Source organism: Monodelphis domestica, chromosome 2, assembly GCF_027887165.1.
Source record: "Monodelphis domestica isolate mMonDom1 chromosome 2, mMonDom1.pri, whole genome shotgun sequence".
NCBI classification, from domain to species: domain Eukaryota; kingdom Metazoa; phylum Chordata; class Mammalia; order Didelphimorphia; family Didelphidae; genus Monodelphis; species Monodelphis domestica.
Window position 1 is genome coordinate 541,671,116 of NC_077228.1, and position 19,539 is coordinate 541,690,654.

General features: G+C 52.1%; 1 protein-coding gene across 1 annotated transcript in view; it reads right to left on the reverse strand.

Annotated features, from left to right (window-relative positions):
• The window catches only part of NDUFA10 (NADH:ubiquinone oxidoreductase subunit A10), a 43,172-nt gene that overhangs the window by 9,764 nt on the left and 13,869 nt on the right, over positions 1–19,539 (reverse strand). Inside the window, exon 9 of the mRNA XM_003340535.4 lies at positions 13,654–13,762. Coding sequence (XP_003340583.2) covers positions 13,654–13,762 — 109 coding nt within the window. The remainder of the gene's footprint in view (positions 1–13,653; positions 13,763–19,539) is intronic.

Genomic DNA, 19,539 nt, shown 5'->3' on the forward strand with positions numbered 1-19,539 from the left:
GAAAAAACGGTTCACCTCAGGGACTGCTTCACATTGTGTCTCCAGGCTTAATCCAACCCTTGGCCGCCGAGGAGGCATCTGAAAGCCGATAGGACGACTCCTGACAGACCACTAAGAAGACTTAACGAGAACACGAAAATGGCACCGAGTCAAGACCGTCCTCGGTTCCAAAGGAGACCGAAGGGCTTTTCTAGCGCCGGCTCCAAGCTCAGGCTGTGTTGAAAGCACATAAATGGGAAAAAATGGAAAAGCATCGGCGAATCACCTCAGGCTCACACAGGCCTCTCGTGTCCGCCCTTCCTATCAGGTGGTACCAGGCACCGAGAGCGGGGACAAAAATGAAGAGTCCCTGCTCCCAGGGAGGAGCATCACTTGTGCCCAAGGGAACAGGGGAAGGGGTCACTGTTACCAATGGGGGGGGAGGCTTCGAGGTGCAAGAAGGCCTCCAGCTGAGCCCAGAAGGCAGGCAGGGGCTCCAAGAAGCAGAGAGAACCTCCGGGATGGAGACAGACAAGAGGAACAAGCAAGAAGGCGGGCATGAAGCTTGGGAGGGCGGGCTAGCCAGGCCCGAAGGGCTGAGGCCCCTCCTCTTCTCTCTGTTCCCGAGGTCTTCAGTGTTGAGCGTCGGCCTGGTTGGCTGGGCTCCAGGAACATTCTCTCATTGGGTTTTTCGGGCTCAAGCACCTGGCAGAGCGTCTTACACACAGCAGGTGCTCCGTAAATGCTTGCTGCATGGGATCCGTGATGCCCAGGAATCAGCTAGGCTAATTCCACCTCTATGCAGACTACTCACAGGGCTACATCTCTGGTCTCAGACCCTTCCAGGCCTACTGCCTGGCGGGCATTAGGGAGAGGAGGTCCTGGAGATGGAGTGCCTTCAGCCTCCTCCCAGGTCGGGGACCAGTGTCCTTGCCTGGCCTCCTCCCTTCCCCTCAGGCCCCAGCTCTACCCAACAAACAGCCCCATTTCCCTACGCACACAAGCACCAGGTGAGTTCAGGCAGCCCTTCATGACCGCCGGCCTAGATCGTGGTGGCAGCCTCCAACTGAACTCGGTCTCAAGTGGTCTCACCATTCCAGGCCCTTTTCCTCAAGGAAAGATCTAGACTTGGGACTCCCTACCTCCACCAGGTCAAGGCCCTTCCTCCTGTTTAGCCTGTCAAGTCCTTCCCAACCTGGTTCCACCCGCCACTGCTCATTCCGGCCACAAAGGCCACCGCACTCCATCCCCCATCTGGCCCCCTTTGGAGTGGACAGCCCTGCGGAATTTATTCTGTGGGCACGGCGGCCCGTGCAGCGCCTAGAGCGGCCTCAGTCCCTTCCTTGTCTTTTGTGTCCCCAGGCCGGGGCCCAGGAGAGATCAGCAAGCGCTCCGGGCTGATGAAACATCACAGACACGGCTGGCCGAGGTTTTAGATCACGCGAATCTCTCTGCTGCAAAGCGCAAGCCCACAGGCTACAGAGGCGAGCCCCTCAAAGGGGTCCTGAATGTGTTCTGGGCCCAGACATCAAAGGACACTTCCGTGCTTTTAGCCAACTTGAAAGGAAGCCTCAGAGAATCCCTGAAACATCGGCGCTTGCCCAGGGCCTGGGCTGTGAAACACTCTTGACAGAGTCCATTCTTGGCAGGCTGATCAACCCCAAAGGAGGCAAGGCCGGCCGGCGAGTTTAGGCTACCTGAGGAGGGAGACAGCGTCCGGTTCATTCCACCTTTGTTTCCGATGTCACATCTAGGGAGGATCAATCTGGCCCTCAGTTTGGCGTTCCAATTCCTGCCCCATCAGCCGTAGCTCAACTTTCTAGATCCAACCAAGCCAAAAAGTGCCTCTCATCTCCCAGAAGCCCCCATTTCCTTCAAAGCAGCTGCAGGGCAGGAACTTTTCTTTCCCAGGGTCTGAGAGTGTGGCCTGCGCCACAGACCGAGATGAAGGCCTTCTGATTTACCGAGTGACAGTAGTAAGCTGAAGCGCCTTGAAAGGAAGGCAAGGAGGAGGAAGGCTCTCCTGTTCCCACCACAGCAGGACTGAAGGACAGACTCGTTAGGCTCAGTCACAGGGGAGAAGCAATAAGGAGGCCAGTGCCTCCCTGGCCCCATCTTAGCTCTTCATCAATGCATCACGAGGGAAGGAAGGTCCCCAGAAAAGGCTGGATGACCACCGATCATGTGGGAAGGGTCTAGAGGGATTCTGGCTAAGCACCGAGAGTCAGATGAGGCAGCCTCCCAAGTGGCCTCCGATTCTGGGACTCCCGAGCTTCCAGGTTTAAGGAGAAGATAAGCATCGGGCCTTTACTTCTATGTTCCAAGTATTCCTCCCAGCCATACAGGGGGAGGCAGTCCAAGGGGGATGATCCCACGGCTCAAGGAGATGCCTTGCTCATGTTCACTCCACTAGTAAATGTTAGACTGGACCAAACTCGGGTTCCCTGGGTCCAGGCTGGTGTTCTTTCTACTGCAGCACGTTGCCTTGTGGGAAAAGTCAAGAGAAGAAAGTGGGTTTGAAGGTGAAGATAAGTTGGTTTTGGAGCATGTAAAGTTCAAGGTGTAGACAAGACACCAGGTGGACATATTCAGCCGTTAAATGGCTATGTGGTCACAGAGCACAGGAAGATCCCAGACACAAGAGGTTCCGGGGCAGAACCTTAGAGGTTCCAGCACTTAGCAGAGGGCCTAGCACAGAGGAAGTGCTTGAAGAACGCTTGTCATACTGGAAAAACCGACACAAAGGGACACCGAGTGAAATCAGCAGAAGAGAAGAATGCTGTGCCCAGCAACAGCAATCCTGGACGATGATAATCTGTGAAAGACTTGGCTACTCTCAGCACGCACTGATTGATGGGGGACGTCTCCGAAAGACTCAGGATGGGGAATGCGACCCACCTCCAAGGAAAGAAAGAAGGCGGAGTCGGGATGCAGATCGAGGCAGGTGACTGACCTTTCACTTTGGTTTGTGTTTTTAGATGGTGGTTTTGGTTTTATGAGTATTCTATTACAACAATGACCAACATGGAAATATGTTTTGCATGTTAATACATGTTTAACTCTGATCAAATTGGTTACCGGTTCTGGTAGGGGGTGGGAATGGAGAGAGGGAAACAATTTGGATCTTATAACTTTAGAAAATATATGTGGAAAATCATTATTATACGTAGTTGTGAAAATAAAACATCTTTTAAAAATGTAAATTCTTAGAAGAAAAGCATTTAATGTCAATAAGTTATTATAAAATCATTAACTTGGGTATATATTTAATTTTTTTAGAGATGTATGGGGTGCTCAGGGAGGGGTAGTATCTCTGGTATGGAGGGCTTGTCGTGCCCTTCTAGGGCAGCTCTCCAGCCTCTGACCCTCCCCTGACACCCAGCTCTCACTGGTGGCTCCCAGTAGCTGCTAGCATGTGGCAGCAGCCACACCCCGGGCAATGGCTTCAACAGGCCGGCCAAACCTTGTGAGGGTAGCCATCGGGTCGTCGTCGACCCCTGGTGAACCAGGGCTTTGCTCACCCAGCATGTGAAGACTGCTTAAGCCGAACAGATGGAAGAAACCAACAAGAAGGTTCAACGGCTGAGATGGCGACCCAGCAAAGCACTGTGGAGTGCTCAGGGCGTGTTGGAGCACAAAGGACAACACGGCCACCCAATGCAGCTGAGGAAGTCTCCAGGTGTAGCGACTTTTCGTGCCACTGGACCCAGGCTTCCAACACCGAGAGAGTGGGACTGTCTCTGTGCACCGACTTTTCCACTTAAATCTCCTTCACGCATAAGTGTCTTTGTGCACAAAAATGCACAAAGACAATTGTCATCCTCGGTTACCGAGAGACTACTACTATATTTAATTTTTAAATTTAATAAGTATTTGATTTAACTTTTTTTAAAAGCCTGTTATATTCATTGATTCCCTCAGATACAATTTGTTTAGCTGGCCCCAGAGCAAATAAATATTATTTATCATTGAACAACCTCAGCTGCCTACAGAAAGGGAATTGGGAAAACTTATACCTTCTTTCCTCTCAGTTAGCTCAGCTGAGAAGCAAAGCTCCTTGGATCAATGGCCTGGGGTAGCCAAAACTCCATTCTGACTGTCTCTGTTCCCACCTGGCCTTGCCCCACCGACAGAGAGAAGCAGGCTGCCAAAAGGTTCTAAGGCTTAGAGGAACTAAGCTGTGGGCCATGCTGCCTGGGCCCTGATTGCCAGTCACTGGTATCTTCTCTATGGTCTTCCTTTGGGTCAGTAGATGCAGGAAGAAAAGCCATTAGAGGAACAAGGGTGGGCAGCAGGAAGCAGCCTAAGGAGATCCGCTCAATCTAAGAAATGTTGAAAAGTCGGGCTAAATCCCAGAAGACACATGTCAGAAGAGGCCCCGCTGCTGTCTGTCTCTTTCTCTCTGGCCAAGAATTCTGACTCCCCCCTCATCAACCAGCCATGCCAGCACAAGGTGGCTCACTTACGCCACTTGGAAGAGCCATAAATGTCAGGAAGCTTTTCCACATGTCCAGAAAAAACCCCATTTCCTGCAACTTCTATCCCTTTGGATTCTTCTCTCCTATGGAATCAGGATCAGATTAGGAATGAGGGCTCAAAGGTGCAAAGAAATGGAAGAAAAGCCTTGCTATTCCTCAAGCTTCTCCAGCACAGAAGGGGTGTACGTGAGACTGCCTGCTAGGTACCATGGAAGGGATTCATCTGCTGGGGGAGTAGGAACAGGCAGATCCCCTTCTGGTGTGGGATTCGAACTCTTCCCCTAGTCTTCCTCCTCCACAAAATGGCCCCCTAGCTACCTGAAGACCACTCTCATGGATCCCCCAGGGCTCTTAGGGTTCCATACAGGGTTTCATCTTCCTTGCTCCCAGCACTATCCTCTCTTAAGGGAGTCAGGACAATAGCAGTTTTCTTGGCTGCCAGAACCTATGGCTGACTCATCCTGAACTTTTAAGACAGATGATGACAGAAATTTCAGCTTGGACCTTTTCTTCTCACAACTTGCTCTTTACTCCCAGTTTTATTTCATGTACTTACGGAGGCGAACGTCCTGTCCTTAGAATCCTCGGGGCCCACAACTTCCTAATACTGGGCTTCCAGCTAATGACAAATGTTTCTCATCTTTTGTTCTTTGCCAAGGTTCCCTTCCTTGCCTTAAAGGATAGAAAGGCTTTGTTATCACTGGGCTTCAGTTCCCCAGAACTCTCAGAATTTCTATTTAGAACTAGAAGAACTACATAGGAAATAAAGTCTTAGGTAGTATTCTGAAAGGAAAAAAAAAGGGGGGGGGACCCATACACATGTATGTATCTATTATGTATGGGTATATATTACATATGTTTGTGCTGTATGTATATGTACACATACAGAGCTGTCTCTCTAGAGACAGAAACAGAGACAAAGCAGAAAAAGAAAACTCTAGACCCATGAAATAGACCTTCAAAAGTTTTAAATTCAATATTAGCAAACGGGATAAACAATGTATCAGGAAGATGGCACACTGACAAGGTAGGCAAGAGCTGCTTTAGCCTACGGAAGACTATAAATATCAACCATGCTGATTACACAAATAACATGATTATATGCTGAAAAAACTTCTAATAAAATCCAATACTTTTATGCTAATAAGACTAGAAAGAACAGGAATCAACTAGAGATTTCCTTCCTAAGGTAAATAACACCCAACTCAAATGACAAACAAACATCTTAATCTTAAATCATGGAGAAAAGTTAGAAGCAATTCTAATAAGACCAGGGAAAAGCAAGGATGCCATTATTACCACAACTGTTTACCACTACAATAGTGATAAAAAACACCAAAAACCATAATCTCTAGCAATAAGACAAGAAAGAGAAATTGAGGGAATAAGCATGGTCAGAGAAGAAACAAAAAAATGCCTTTTGCAAACATTGAGATGATAAAGTTGCAAAATATATCCCCCCAAAACACTCAAAATAGCTGCATATTTTCAATAAAACAGAGCAGAAAGAGAAATTCTATTTTTACAAATTTCAGACTATGAAATATTTGGGAATTTATCTACTAAGACACAACCAGGAGCTATATAAATCCAACTATGAAACATTCTTTGGAGAAATTAAGAACTAAATAACTAGAGAAATATAATTTGCTCATAGGTAAAGTTATGATAAAATTTACCACACTGTCTAAATTTCTTTTTAAAAGTCAAGAATCACCAGAGAAATAATAAAGAAGTAGAAAAGAAAGGCACCCAGCAGTAAAAGATCTCCAAGTGTCAGTCATCCCAACAATCAGTTCTAGTCCATCTACCAGTGGAAGAGTCTGGGTACCCATCATCCAGAGGCCAAGGAAAGCATTAGCACACTGTGCCCCGGTTACTAGGGGAAGCACGCACTCACTCATTATCTGACAAAAACTGCTAGGAAAGTTATCTGGCAGAAATAAGATCTAGACAAGCATCTCCCACTGCACACCAAGAAAAACTCTAAATGGATATAATAATTCAGACAGAAAAGGTGAAATCAGAAGGAAACTGGAAGAGTAACGGATAGGGGAAGAATTCATTACAGAACAAGGAATAGAGAAGATCACAGACGACAAAATAGCCAATTATAATTAAGTAAGATTAAAATGTCTGTACACAAATAAAACTAATGAAATCAAAATCAGAAAATTAAGTGGGAGAAAAATCTTTGCAGCAATTTTCTCTGATAAAAGTTATTATAATCAAGATAAGTAAGGAATTAACTCAAATGGATTAGACTAAAAATCATTCTCCAATAGAGAAATGGTCAAAAGATAGAATAGGAAGTTGTCACAGGAAGATATTCAAGTTATCAACAGCCAAATGAAAGGTGATACAATTATTAGGGAAATGCAAACTAAAGCATCTCTGAGGTCCTCTTACACTCACATTGGCAAAGAGAAACAGAAAAGGAGATGTCAAATGTTGGAGGACTTATGGGGAAACAGGTGGAGCCATTCTAGAAAGTGATTTGCAACTACTCCTAAAAAGTCATTCAACTGTTCATAGCCTTTGAATCTGGCCCCCCAATATCACTACTAGGATTATATGCCAAAGATAGCACAAAACGATTTCTAGCAGCTCCTTTCGCAATGACCAAGAATTAACGAGGTCCCCACCTACTGGGTTAGATAAATGGTATATGAATGTCAAGGAGTATTATTGTGCCACCATGATGAGTTTTAGAAGAAACTGCAAAGCCCTCTGGGAACTGATACAGACCAACTACTGGGCAATGATAAGGTGATGAAGAAAACAACTCTGAAGACTTTAGGACTCGGATGATGTAAAGATTAAAATTTAGGGGAGAGGGGGAGACTGAGGCAGGTAGAAATTAGTTACTCTCTGCAAGGAGTACTATATTTTTTAGAGGTTTATTAAAGTTAAAGATTAAGAATATACAAGTAAGAAACATGTGCCTAGGCCAGAGGCCTAGACAAAATAACCTCACATCATGGAAGAGACGCCTCTGCTCCAAAAACGGAAGTCCAAAAAGGGGCGAGCCCTTCAAAAGCCTTTGCTTAAATATCTTCTCGATCTCGGCCCAGGTGAGATTACAAGGCATTCTGGGGAAGTGGAGCAAAGGCTCATGGGGATTGTAGTCCTGTATTCGAGTCTATTTTTTACATCGAAAGGATCAGAGCACGATAGCCAGGACCTCGTTGCAGAGATGAGGCGTGAGCCAGGACACCCACCAGCCACACTACTTCATCCTTGGTCTGTTTCCTCCCCTGTGTTGATCTCTCGTATCCCGCCCGAGTCACTCAGGGCTGAAACTTCTGACCTATGTTGTCTCCGTCTATTCGAATGGGAGCTTACCCCCAGCCCTCGGCACACCGTAAGCGCGTACTAAGTGCTGTTTCATCCCTTCGTGGACACGAATCCCAGAGCAGGGCCCTTCTGTGTCAGGCCCAGGTCTGAGTTTTTCTTCTGTCTTACTGAGGACTCTGGGGGGCCCAGTAGAGAGGGTGCTGAGACACTTCCTGGCTCGGTGACCCTGGGCACGCCACGCATCTCTGATTGCTCAACTGTAAGACGGGGACAATAGCCTCGGGAGAGAACAGAGGGCTGGGCACAGTGCCTAGCAAACGTTCCCTTCCCTTCACCATGAAGGACGTGCAAGCAGAGCCCAACTAGCCGTCTTCTTGGGGGAGGGCTGCTCACGGCGGGGGCCATGCACGGGCGTTGGGAGGATACACTCCTCCGGGTTTTAAAATTTATTTTTCATTTCAGTTTATTGTCGACACAACAAAGGAGGTCCTGGGGGAATCTGTTCAGCTCTGCCTCCATGAAAAGCCCCCGGGAGAAATGTTCGAGGCACACTTTCAAGGGGTGATTGAAGAGCTGACCCCCGGCCGAGATTTACTTCCAAGTGGCTTTCTCTTCTGTAAGCCGATTTTTCTTCTTTTTCTGCTCTTAATGGCCACACTAAATAAAAAGGCATCCGCGCTACTAGCAGTTTTTAGAGCTCGCAAGCTTCTACTCGGAGACAGGAAATAACAAAAACAAAACAAATCCCCACAGTGCCGCTGGCACGACAGAAAATTTAGCATTACGGCCCTTTCAGCCCACAACATGATTTCTGGGTTTGGGGAGAATTTCTAGCGATGCCCACATAAGCGTGGAGCACCTTTTTCATTCAATAAGCAAATAGCAACATAACCCTGTGATTTCTGGGCCATTTGACCAGACATCAGGCTCTGCTGGGCAGGCTGCCTCAGGAAGCACACCCAGATCTGCCCCAGAATCCCCCCCCAAGGAACAAGTTCTTCCCCGTCCCGGTGGCTTTGGGGCCTAAGCACCGGGGAAAGAGTTCCAGCGTGCGCCCAGGGCACTCGATGCTTTCAAGTGACAAGACGGAGACAATTCCGAGGGCCTTGATAGGTCTTCATGAAAGGTCAACGTGACAAAGGGCAAAGGGCCCCCCCGTGCCAGGAGTCCACAGACAGAGGGCCTAAAGGAAGGGCAAGAAGAGAGATACGAGACAGGTTCCAGTGGAGAGAGTACAAGGGTGAGGTACTAGGAAAAGTGGAAGGAGGTCAGAGAAGGCTTCCAGGAGGAGGCGACGTCTGAACTGGGCTGGGAAGGAGGGGGGAGATGCAGGGAAAGCCCACAAGGATGAGGTGGCTCCTTGTACAGTCCAACTGGACCAGAACTCAGACGCATGGAGAAGCCTTGCTTTGGGAGGCATGAAGGGCAGCCACATGATGTCCCTGAGGGAAGGGAGATAAAGTGGGGAGTCCCACGGAGGGCAGATGGCTCAGTGAGGACACAGACAGCGGGCACCAACGTCAGCTGGGAGGATGAGCCAGGCTTGCACTGATGAGGGGACAAGGAAGAGTGGGAAGGGGAGGCCACAGGCCTTGAAGACTGAGCCCACAGGCACGGAGTGGGAAGAACCAGAGAGGGCCATTGCAAAGGATGAGAACGAGGCACAATCTAACGGGCTGGAGAAGCGTCCAGGGGAGGCAGCTTGCGGGCAAAGGGACACAGGGGACCCCCGAGTTCCAGGGAGACGAGGGTTGGAAACAAAGATCTGGGATCCATAAAGACAACTATGAGACAACAGGCCGTGTGAATCACAAGAACAACAAAACCATAGGATCACCTCAGGAGATGCAGTAAAAGCTTTAGACAAAATGGGCCCATTTCTGTTAAAAAAAAAATACCACCACCACTTCTGAGGACCAGGGCAGCAAGGTGGCTTCCATGGACAGAAAGCCAGGCCTGAAGACAGGAGGTCCTGGGTTCAAATCTGACCTCAGACACCTCCTGGTTGTGTGGCCCTGAATGAGTCACTTAACCCCCCCTTGCCTGGCTCTCACAGCTCCTCTGCCTTGAACCGACACACACGTTATCAGGACTTATTTCTGTTTTTAAAAAGAGCCAACCCAAACCCGCGACACTGGAGCAGTGCCTGACCCCCTCCCTCAGCCCAGCAGCATGGGCAGCATTCCGTGTGACGGGCACAAACTGGAGCCGCTGAGGGGGAGACGAGGGTCCGTTTGCGCTGTGACCACTCGACAAGGCCCGTGCTGAGAGCGCGGAGACGAGGCCAGGCAGACAGAAGGGGCCTTGCTTCGGGCCAGCGACAGGAAGGGCTCCTAGACAACCCCCAGGAGGCACCCACCACCGAACGGAGGCCGTCGGCTTCCACCAGCTGCCACGGCACCAACCAGCATCTGGCGGAGCATCTCCAGCCTCGGCAGGAAGGCCCAGAGCGCGACATTCCAGGAGAAGGACACCGGGCCTAAAACCACCCCAAAGCACCGCGTGGGCCCTAAGCGAATCTGGGGAGAAATGCGCACAGCTGGTAGGCAGTGATACAACAAAGTGGCGGCATCCCCGAAACGAGCCCACGTGCCACGTGGAGGCCAGCCGAGCCCCCAACGGCGCACTGGACAGAACTAGGGGAACCAAAGGGGGCCTCACCACAGGCTCGGAGGGCCTGGGCCAGACCTGCAGGGAAGGCGCTCTGCGTCCTCCGAGGGTTTCCCCACCGGGGGCGTGACACGCTTTGGGCATCTTGTCGATCCGCACTTGGCCTAATTAGAGAGCGGCGGAGTCCGAGGGCCTCCCGACTCCCTGAGAGGCCGGCGGAGGGTCGAGCGTGCTTCTGAACGTCGGGCAGCAGTGCGGGTGGCTGGCCCTTGGGGGTCATGCCGGCCTAGCCCAGACCAAGAGACAAGTGTCCGAGGCCGGCTGGCAAAGTGCGGAGCCTCCAGTCCCTGAGCAGGCCTCTGCGTGCCCTTCTGCCCATCCCGCCGCTCAGATGGCTGGTGACTGGGGACACGCCTCCGGCCCCCTCCACGTGGCCCCGAAGAAGACTCCTACTGATTCCCACGTCCCTGGGCCAGGCCTTTCCCTCTTTCCGCCGGGTCAGGCCTTCTCGGAATCCCTCACAATTCTCGAGCCCGTCCTTTCTCCTCGGCAAGACATGATGGGAGCAAGCGGCAGCCCTCCAGACCCCGAAGGCCTTCTGCGCCAGCTCCTCTTGCCTCGGCCTCCCTAAATAAAGAATCCCTTTCACAGCACACACACAGGCACACAGGGGCCTCCTCCAGCATCGGAGCTCAGACTCCCAGTCCTGAGCCCTTTGCTCCCCCTGGCCTGCCGGGCCCCACGTTCTGTTAGCACAAGGGCTGGAGCTTCTTCTCACCAGTCTAGAGGAAATGCCAGTCTGGGCTGGCGCGGGGGCTCCCAACCCAACTCCACCAGGTAAAGCGCCCCTCGTTCTCTGCAGCTGCCTAAGGACCTGGCAGCAGTCTGGGATGACGCGGGAGGAGAGGGCTGGGAAAGGAATGAGGCCTGAAATCTCACGGTGGAGTACGTGCCGGGGTCATGTCGGCCCAGCCTCTTGGAGTGGGATCCCTGAGAGAGGGAGCCCAGAGGGCAGTGCCATCTCTGCCCAGGGAACGAGCCAGCCCGGATGGCACCTCCTGCAGTGCCATCTCTGCCCAGGGAACGAGCCAGCCCGGATGGCACCTCCTGCAGTGCCATCTCCGCCCAGGGAAAGAGCCAATGCCACCATCAGCCCTGGCAGAGATTTGGGGGGGTCCTCCCTGCCTCCCCACTCTCACAACACCTCCTATTTCTTTGACCATTTTGTCTGGATCTGGATCTAAAACTAGAAGCTCTCTGAGGTCATCCAAGTCTTCTCTAGACCATTTCTGGTAAATAAGATGGGAACGAGGGGGCCTGGAGAGCAATTCTGGCACTGCTTCCAGCCTATTGGGCGAGCCTCGGTTTCCCCATGCTTCCCCAGAGGGGACTGGCCTTTCTGCCCTGCGAGCTCCCATCCAGTTCGGCGGCTGTGACCACCTAGCTGGTACGAGCCCCCGGCCTCCCTGGGCCTCCCTCACAGGGATGGATCCTCCGAGGGCCAGCAGACACTGGCTCCTGCAGGGAGTCTCCCTGATAGCCCGACCCAAGGCTCCCAGCGGTCCTCCACCGGCTTCCCCTGCTCTCTGGGTTCTGCCATCCTGCCGTGTGTGTGCTCCGAGGGCTTGAGCCACATGCCCACCACCACCTAGCCCGCACCCCTAAGACTAAGGCGGAAGGGAAGGTTCTAAAGAGGAAATAAACGATGGGGTGATGCCCCGCGCAGCCTGTCCTCAGGGCTGTCTGGATGTAACGTGCACGAGGCGAGCAAATGAAGGAAGAGGAAGTGAGGAACCCCAAAGACTGGAGATGGGACAGACTTCCTTCACAGCTTGGCCTCCCCAACGCTTGGGGGAGCAGTGAGCTAAGGCGGCGGGGGACGGCCAGGCCCCGACTGAAGCCCACGTCACGTGGTCGAGGCCCTGGGGTCCGCATCTCGTCCACTCTGCTCCCCGCTCGGAGTTCCCAAAGGCACGGGGGCTTTTTACCGAGTAGCCGGCCTGGCTTCCGACTTGGTGTTCAGGAGATCGAGGCCGTGGCCAAGCTCCTTCCTGGGTCTGACCCTCGGTGCGGAGGTGGGGGCCGTGAGCATCCTGTGAGCCGGCTCTTCAGAAGAAAAGCCAGCCCCCAGATAACTGGAGATGACGTGAAGAAGGAATGAGGGACACCCCAGAGCTGCTCCCCACCTCCCGCAGTCAGGGGCGAACCCCCAAATCCAAGGGTTGGGGGAGCCCAAAGTCTGCACTGGACAAATGAAGGCCCCTCTGAGAATGGCAAAGTGACCCCTCCCGAGGTCCGAGGTCCGAGCCCAGTGCTTCTCACGACCAGGCCGGTCCTTTCTCCACAGGACCCCACAGATACAAAGCGTAGGGGCCACAACGGCACGGAGGCCTCCCACCTCCACTTACAGACACGTAAGCATTAGTGCAGCATTATTAACCAAGAGACGCGCCCCAGAAATGAACCCGAGTCTTGCCCTCCAAGGAATTCTAGGCTTCTCAAAGAATCCAGCCGCCAGGCGCTGGATTAACCCCTACAAGCCTTCAGCCTGACGAGATCCTTGTGGAATATTCACCAATTTCTTTCTTTTGTTAACCCCTCCCCCTCCGCCTTAGAATCCATACGGTGTGCTGGCTCCAAGGCAGAAGAGCCGTCAGGGCTAGGCCGTGGGGGTCAAGGGACTTGAGGCCACACTTGAACCCAGGACCTGCCATCTCTAGGCCCGGCTCTCCATCCACGGAGCCACCCAGCTGCCCCCTAGTCTATCAGTTTCTCCAATTCCCACCATCGTGTGTAAGCAGCCACCGACTAAGCGGGCAAACCAGCAGGGATGGTGATTCTCTGAGGTCCAAGGACTAGTGAAGTAGCACGGCTCCCCACGACGCCCCCCTTTTATCCCCAAAGCCTCTTCCTGTCGCCCGCCCAACCCCCTAGCAGGGCACCGTCCGGGGAGGCGCAATGCCTCCAGCCGAAGATGGGCATCTTCTGGGACTCGGGGGGGGGGGGGGTCACAGAGGCCCCGATAGAGAGAAGGTCGACCTGGCGAGCAGGCCCTGAGCCCCGCCAGCGCCAGGCTGAGGCTCCCACCGTACAGCCGAGTAAAGAGGGTCCGGAGCGGAGCAGAAGCCTCAAGCTGAATAACTGACTTGCGGGGATGGAGGAAAATCGCCTTAAGGGAAGTGAATGGTTTTTGCTGAACCGAAACAAGGAAGGGCAGCCAATGGTCCGCGCCGCGCCCCGCCCTGTGTATGGGCCTCTTCTCGCTGTCAGGGCCCAAACAGACGCTTACCTCTTTGAACTGCCGATTGAGCCGATCGCACTGGTGAGCCCCGATGGTGATTTCCGGGAGGTAGATGGGCACCGTGGTGAAGTTCAGCACCTCGTATTTGTCCTGGACCCTAAGCAGCACAGAAACAGTGGCCATCACGCCGAGCTCCGGGGCAGAGCAAGCCCCCCCCCGAGGTGTCTATGCACCACTTCGGTGGCAGTGCCACAGGCGCCTGGAAGAAAGCTCCCGTGAAGGCCCGTCCTCTCTACGGCGTCCAGCCAGTGACAGAGACCTCAGGACCTCACGACGCATTCCGCTTTGCGTCTAGTTATAACTGCCCCAAAGCCCCTCCTTACACGGAGGTCAAGTTCCGCTCCCCTGGGGCCGTCCCATCAGCCCGTGGCTCCCTGCCCCATCCAGTTCAAATAGAAGATGCTCCCCTCGAGCGGAAGCCAGTGTCGGTGCCTGGCACTGCCCCGCTGCTATGAGATCATGTTCGTAAAGGCTCAGAGCAGGCCTGGGACATCGTAGGTGCTGCCCAAATGCTTGCTTCCCTTCTCCTCCCCAAGTCTACAATGGAGCCAGTTTCTGCCTCTGCACAGGCCACGAATGCCCACTCCCCTACTTCTGCCTCATGGGCCCCCCCCCCATCCCAGTATGGCTCAGGCACCCTCCCCAGCCACACACTCACACTCTCTCTCTCTGCTTCTCAGAAGCTCCTAGAGGCCAGGGCTGGCTTTGCTTTTGTTTTTCTATAGCCCAATGGGGCAGCTACAGTTCGGTGGATACAGCCCGGGACTGCAGTGAAGATCCGAGTTCTAATCCAGGCCCAGAACTCACTAGCAGCGAATTCGCCTTAAGCCCTTGGAGGTGACAATGGGAATCCCCTGCAGAGTTCGGTGTGATGGTCCATGGGGTCACGAAGAGTTCGGCACAACTGTACAGTATGCCTGAACCACAAATATCCCCGGGCTAGGCCGGGCCACTTCCTGGGCCTGCGGTGGGGATTGTCTTTATATCCCCCCACTTCCCTACATCCTAGCCCAAGGCCTGCTCTACAGCAGGAACTTAAATGCTTGCTGATCAAATTTTAAAACCAGGCCAAAAATAACAATTAGAGTTTTCATCCTTTTTCTAGGAGTTCAAAACCAAAGGAATCCACCACGGCCTGGAAAGGCTGTGGCCAAGAGACGAGACAGAAATGCTCACTTGGTGTCTGTTAGGCCAACACGAGTTGGGGGCCTGAAGCCAGGGAGGTGGCCTAGACTCTCTTTGGACTGATGCCCCCTTCCCTGAGGTAAGAAGAGGGCCCAAGAGGCCCCCAAGCTGAATGAAGACATTCCTCCTCTGGCAAAAATCTCCATCAGACCAAAGAGGGCCCACAAGGAAATTCTGCCTGGGCAACTGAAAAGGGGATTTTCCCTGAAAACCGCGGCCTGGTCTTCTTCGGCAACAGATAAGCCAAGGAAAGTACTAGAAAATGTGTCAGGGTTTGGGCCTTGGCAGTGGGCTAAGAGCTCCATCTACATGTAGACTGAAGGGAATGCAGCTCTGAAAAGGGAAGTGGCCCCAAAGCCAATATCCAGATTTAAAGGTTCTACACTGTCTTCCTCATCTGGAACACACTCACTGCCTGGAAGTCATCCACTTCAGAAAAACGGAGCCTCGGGGCACCCACTGGCGCCCTGGGGGCCAAAGGAAAGAACAAGGCCCAGCTGCCTTGGTCTCCCTGCTCTTCCCATCTAAAGATGCAAGAAGAGCCTTGGCTGCCGTATTTAATTTTTTTTTTAACACGCGTCTTCCAAAGATTGATAAGGGTTGGGCAACATGCTTAAGTGACTTGCCCAGGGTCACAGAGCTAGGAAGTGTCTGAGGCCAGATTTGAACCCATGACCTCCTGTTTCTAGGCTTGGCTCTCAATCTACTGAACCACCCAGCTGCCCCCCTGGAGTTATCTGATCAAAACATATGCAAGACCTGCCAGCAAACTTCTGTTGGAAATGAAGCCCCAAAATGCTGCTAAAGGACCTAGGAAATGAGGGGGTTCAGGTTGGCCGTGCCTCCTCACTGCATGTTTTTAAAAATTCAGGGGCAAGAAGGGCTGTTCCCCAACCCCCCAATGATGTGCCCTGGAGAAGAAAATAAGAGACCCTGGAGTCACAGAATTCCTGCCTTTGTGGCTTGGCCTCCAAGGCCAGTGAAATCCTATTGGCAGGGAAAAGACATGTGGCCTAGAGCTGGTCAGCAACTAGCTACAAAATGGCAGGGGCCAAACCCAAGCCCAGGTAACCCAGGCTGGGCAGGGAGTGGGTGCCCCAGAGAGGAGACCCTAAGCCAAGGCTGCTTTCTTTCCACTGTCAGATATGGGCAATGGCAATGGGCCAAAGAGAACTCCAAAGCCAGAGAACCAGGGCGAGGCTGGGTGACCACAGCAAGGCCAGAAGTCATGAGAGGTTTAGAGGGAAAGAGGATGGCATCTCCGTTACAACATGAGGAGGACATCACTCCAGGTACTGCAAATGGCCCATGGATGCAGGGGCAGAAGACAGCCCACCTACATGAAATGTGGCATCAGGAAAGAACTAGGGAAGCTAGGCAAGAAAGCTGGGTGGGAGCTAGATGAGGGGTCTGCCTGGGAGAACATGTCCACTGAAAAACCCAGAAGTGGCTGAAGGAACAGTTCCTAAGGCAGGAGAACCAGGAGAAAGCAGGCTCATGGCAGCAAAGTGGACAGAGAAGGGCCACCTAGCTTCTTGGGAGCTACAGAAAAGTGCCAGGGTCAAGGGCCTCTAAAGAAAAGGCCAAGAACTGGGAAGTGAAGGGATGGATGGCAACTGGTCCAACCACTTCAAGAACGAGTAACAACTGCTTCTACACAATGCTTTAGGTTTGCAAAGAGCTTCATGAATCTTATCTCCTTTGACCCACAGAACATCTGTGGATGGAAGGTGCTCTTACAACCATTTCACAGATAAAGAAACTGAGGCAGAGAGATCAGAGGCCACATGTGAATATAAGCTGTCTTCCTGATGACAGATCCAGGGTTCTACCTACCACTTTTTTAACCCTTACCTTCTCTCTTAGAATTAACATCCAAGGTAGAAGAAAGATCAAATGAAGCCAAGGAGAAGCACATACTCCTTCTAGGGGTCTGGCAGTGAAAGGGGTGAGGCTAGAGGGCAGTACCCAGAGGGAGCTGGTGCATCCTTTTGTTTTTCTCAGGGGTGGGCCTGAGCTGGCAGGAGGCAGGCTGTCTATGGGGTGAGATGCCAGGGATGCAGAGGCAAGGAGCACATTCCATGCACTGGGGAAAAGGCAGAGATGGAGAGTAGAAAAGAGCCCCATCCGGCTGGTCTGGAGCAGACTGCAAGGGGCAATGTGGAAAAAGGAAGGGCTCAGGGTGGGAAGGTTTTCATTTGCCAGACAAGAATTTGACTCAAAGTAGTCAAAGAATCGGAGTCAGGAAAGGGACAGCAAAGACAGAGCCATGCTTTAGGGAAAGCCCCAACAGCAAGACTGAGAGAGGGGAAGGAGGAGGCAGGAAGATGGCTTAAGACCCTGCAGTGGCCCTGGGTGATGACCGTGGGAAAGAGAAAGGGCCATGTGTCCGAGAGAAGCAGTGAAGAAGTGGTCAGCCAGGAGATGCCAAGGATGAGAATCTAAGGGAATGGGGGCCCACCCTGAGGACGTCTGGGACCAGGCAGGAAAGATGGGGTGGGAGATGCTTATGGGACACCCAATCTGAAAGGTTCAAAAGGAATCTGACCATAGAGGAGTGGTGCTCAGGAGAGAGAATGGGGTTGGCCATTCCTGTAGGAATCACCTGTGTGTGGAGATAACTGAAAGCTGATAAGATCATCAGAGGCCAGCTGAGTAGCGCTGTGGATGGATAGGGTGCCAATTCTGGAGTCAGGAAGAATTCAGCCTTACATACTTCCTGGCTAGATGCCACTGGGCAAATCATTTAAGCCTGTTGGACTCATCTGTAAAATAAGGCAGAGAAGAAATGGCCAACCTATCCAATATCTCTGCCACCAAAAGCCCAAATGGGATCACGAAGAGTCAGACTCCACTGAAAAAGCTCATCAGATGACAGCCACTGGCCATTTATTACCTTAGTGACTCGCACCAAGGGCGACTTTACTGAGTAAGTTTAGATCTCATCTAAAAGAAGACACGACTGATTTCCAGACATTTGGGGAGTGACCTGCGAGAGAAAAGTGAGCTCGCACATCATCAAAAGTCTGGAGCACATGAAAGATGTCACAGAAAGGTCATTTTCTCTCTGTCTGCCACTTCCCAGGGGTCCAGCCACCCACTCTCTCCCAGCAGGTCAGCTTTCCCCAAGGCTCTCCCTTATTTTTTCAAACTTGACCTGCTGGGTTCCGTGTCTCAATGACAGAAAGGTTCTAGAGATCTGCCTGCGGTGAGAGGGCGACCCTGTGCCGAGTGCCCAAGTCTGAGAACACTGCAGGGCCCCCTCAAGGATGACAAGTGATCTGAAGAAGAGATGAATACAGATTGTACAAATGAAGACAGCCAACCACGTGGACAACCCAGCCTATCTCAGACTGGCCACAGTTCAATTCTATCAAACGCTCACAGAGTGCCTGAGAAGAGGAGGGAGGAGAGCTGCCAGAGGCAGTGAAGAGGAACTGGTCCTGGGAAGAGCAGTGAGATCTCCTTTGCTCTTTGTTCCACTGGAGGAGAAGGATCTCATCTCACCGGGGGAGAAGTATCTCAGATGGGACCTGGGGAGGGCTGAACGAGGTCAGGAGAAGTCAAATACAAAGGACATAGAAGTAAGCGAGTCCCCACTCCTTTGCAGAGGCTCTCCCTCCTCACCTCCACCTGAGAAAAAAAGCTTAGGTGTTTGGAAAAGGGACCAATATCCCCATGACACTGGTGCTCTCTCCCTTTTTCCAATCCATCCCTCTTTAGCCAGGGACATTCCTAAAGCCAAATCTCTTCATTTCCCTGCTCTAAAAACTCCCAGAAAGTCTTCTGCTTGGCACGGGAAGCTCGGTCCTCCGCCAATTCAGCCGACCTTCCAGTCTTCCCACTTGCCCTAGACTGTCCCCCAAGCCCAGAATGCCAGGATGGCCTAGGACCGCCTTTGTAGATACTCGTTGGGACAGATGCCATTTCTCCCAAGCAAGGTAACACCCTTAGGGGAAAGGCCAGCTTCCTGTGTGCCCTGGTGGCCCGAGCATCTACGCCAGTGGAGGGCACATGGTGGATGCTTAGCAAATAGCCCTTTAATTACTGCCGACTCAAAGATACTTCATTTAACTGCCAGTGAATACAGTTTATCAAATGCTCCCCTTTGGCGTACGTAACTTGGTTCTCCTAGAATAGTGAATGCTTTGCTACTTTTTCTATTTTTTGTTGAATACAAATTGCTCTCATCAATTTTCCCATCAAGGTTGGCTCTAAAGTCTGCAAGGACGAGCCAGCCTTCAGCACGGTGGTGGTCCTGCTTGCTTTTCTTTCCCCACAAAAATTCAAAGCTCCCTCCCTCTCTCCCTTCTGTGTATTGGTTCCAAGGCAGAAGAGCAGTAAGGGCTAGGCATGAGGGTTAAGTGACTTGTCCAGGGTCACACAACGAAGGTTCTTTTCTGCATGTACACCAAGTAATCATTGCTGCTCTTTTAGCTGGAACAGCAGAGAATCTACAAATTGAGGCAGCTCTGGCATGCATCCTCTCCAGGATCTTTCCACATGCGAGTCCAGGCCATGGCAAGTGGATCAGCCGAACTTGAGATGGTTCCCCTGTTCTTTCCCGAGAGCCCTCTGGAGGTCCTCCTCTCTCCCAGAAGCCACCTAGTCCAATGCCCTCCCCTCTGCCTCTGAGCAAGGGAAATCCCAGGGCATGAAGTGTCACCCTCAAGGTCCAGCCGAGCACTG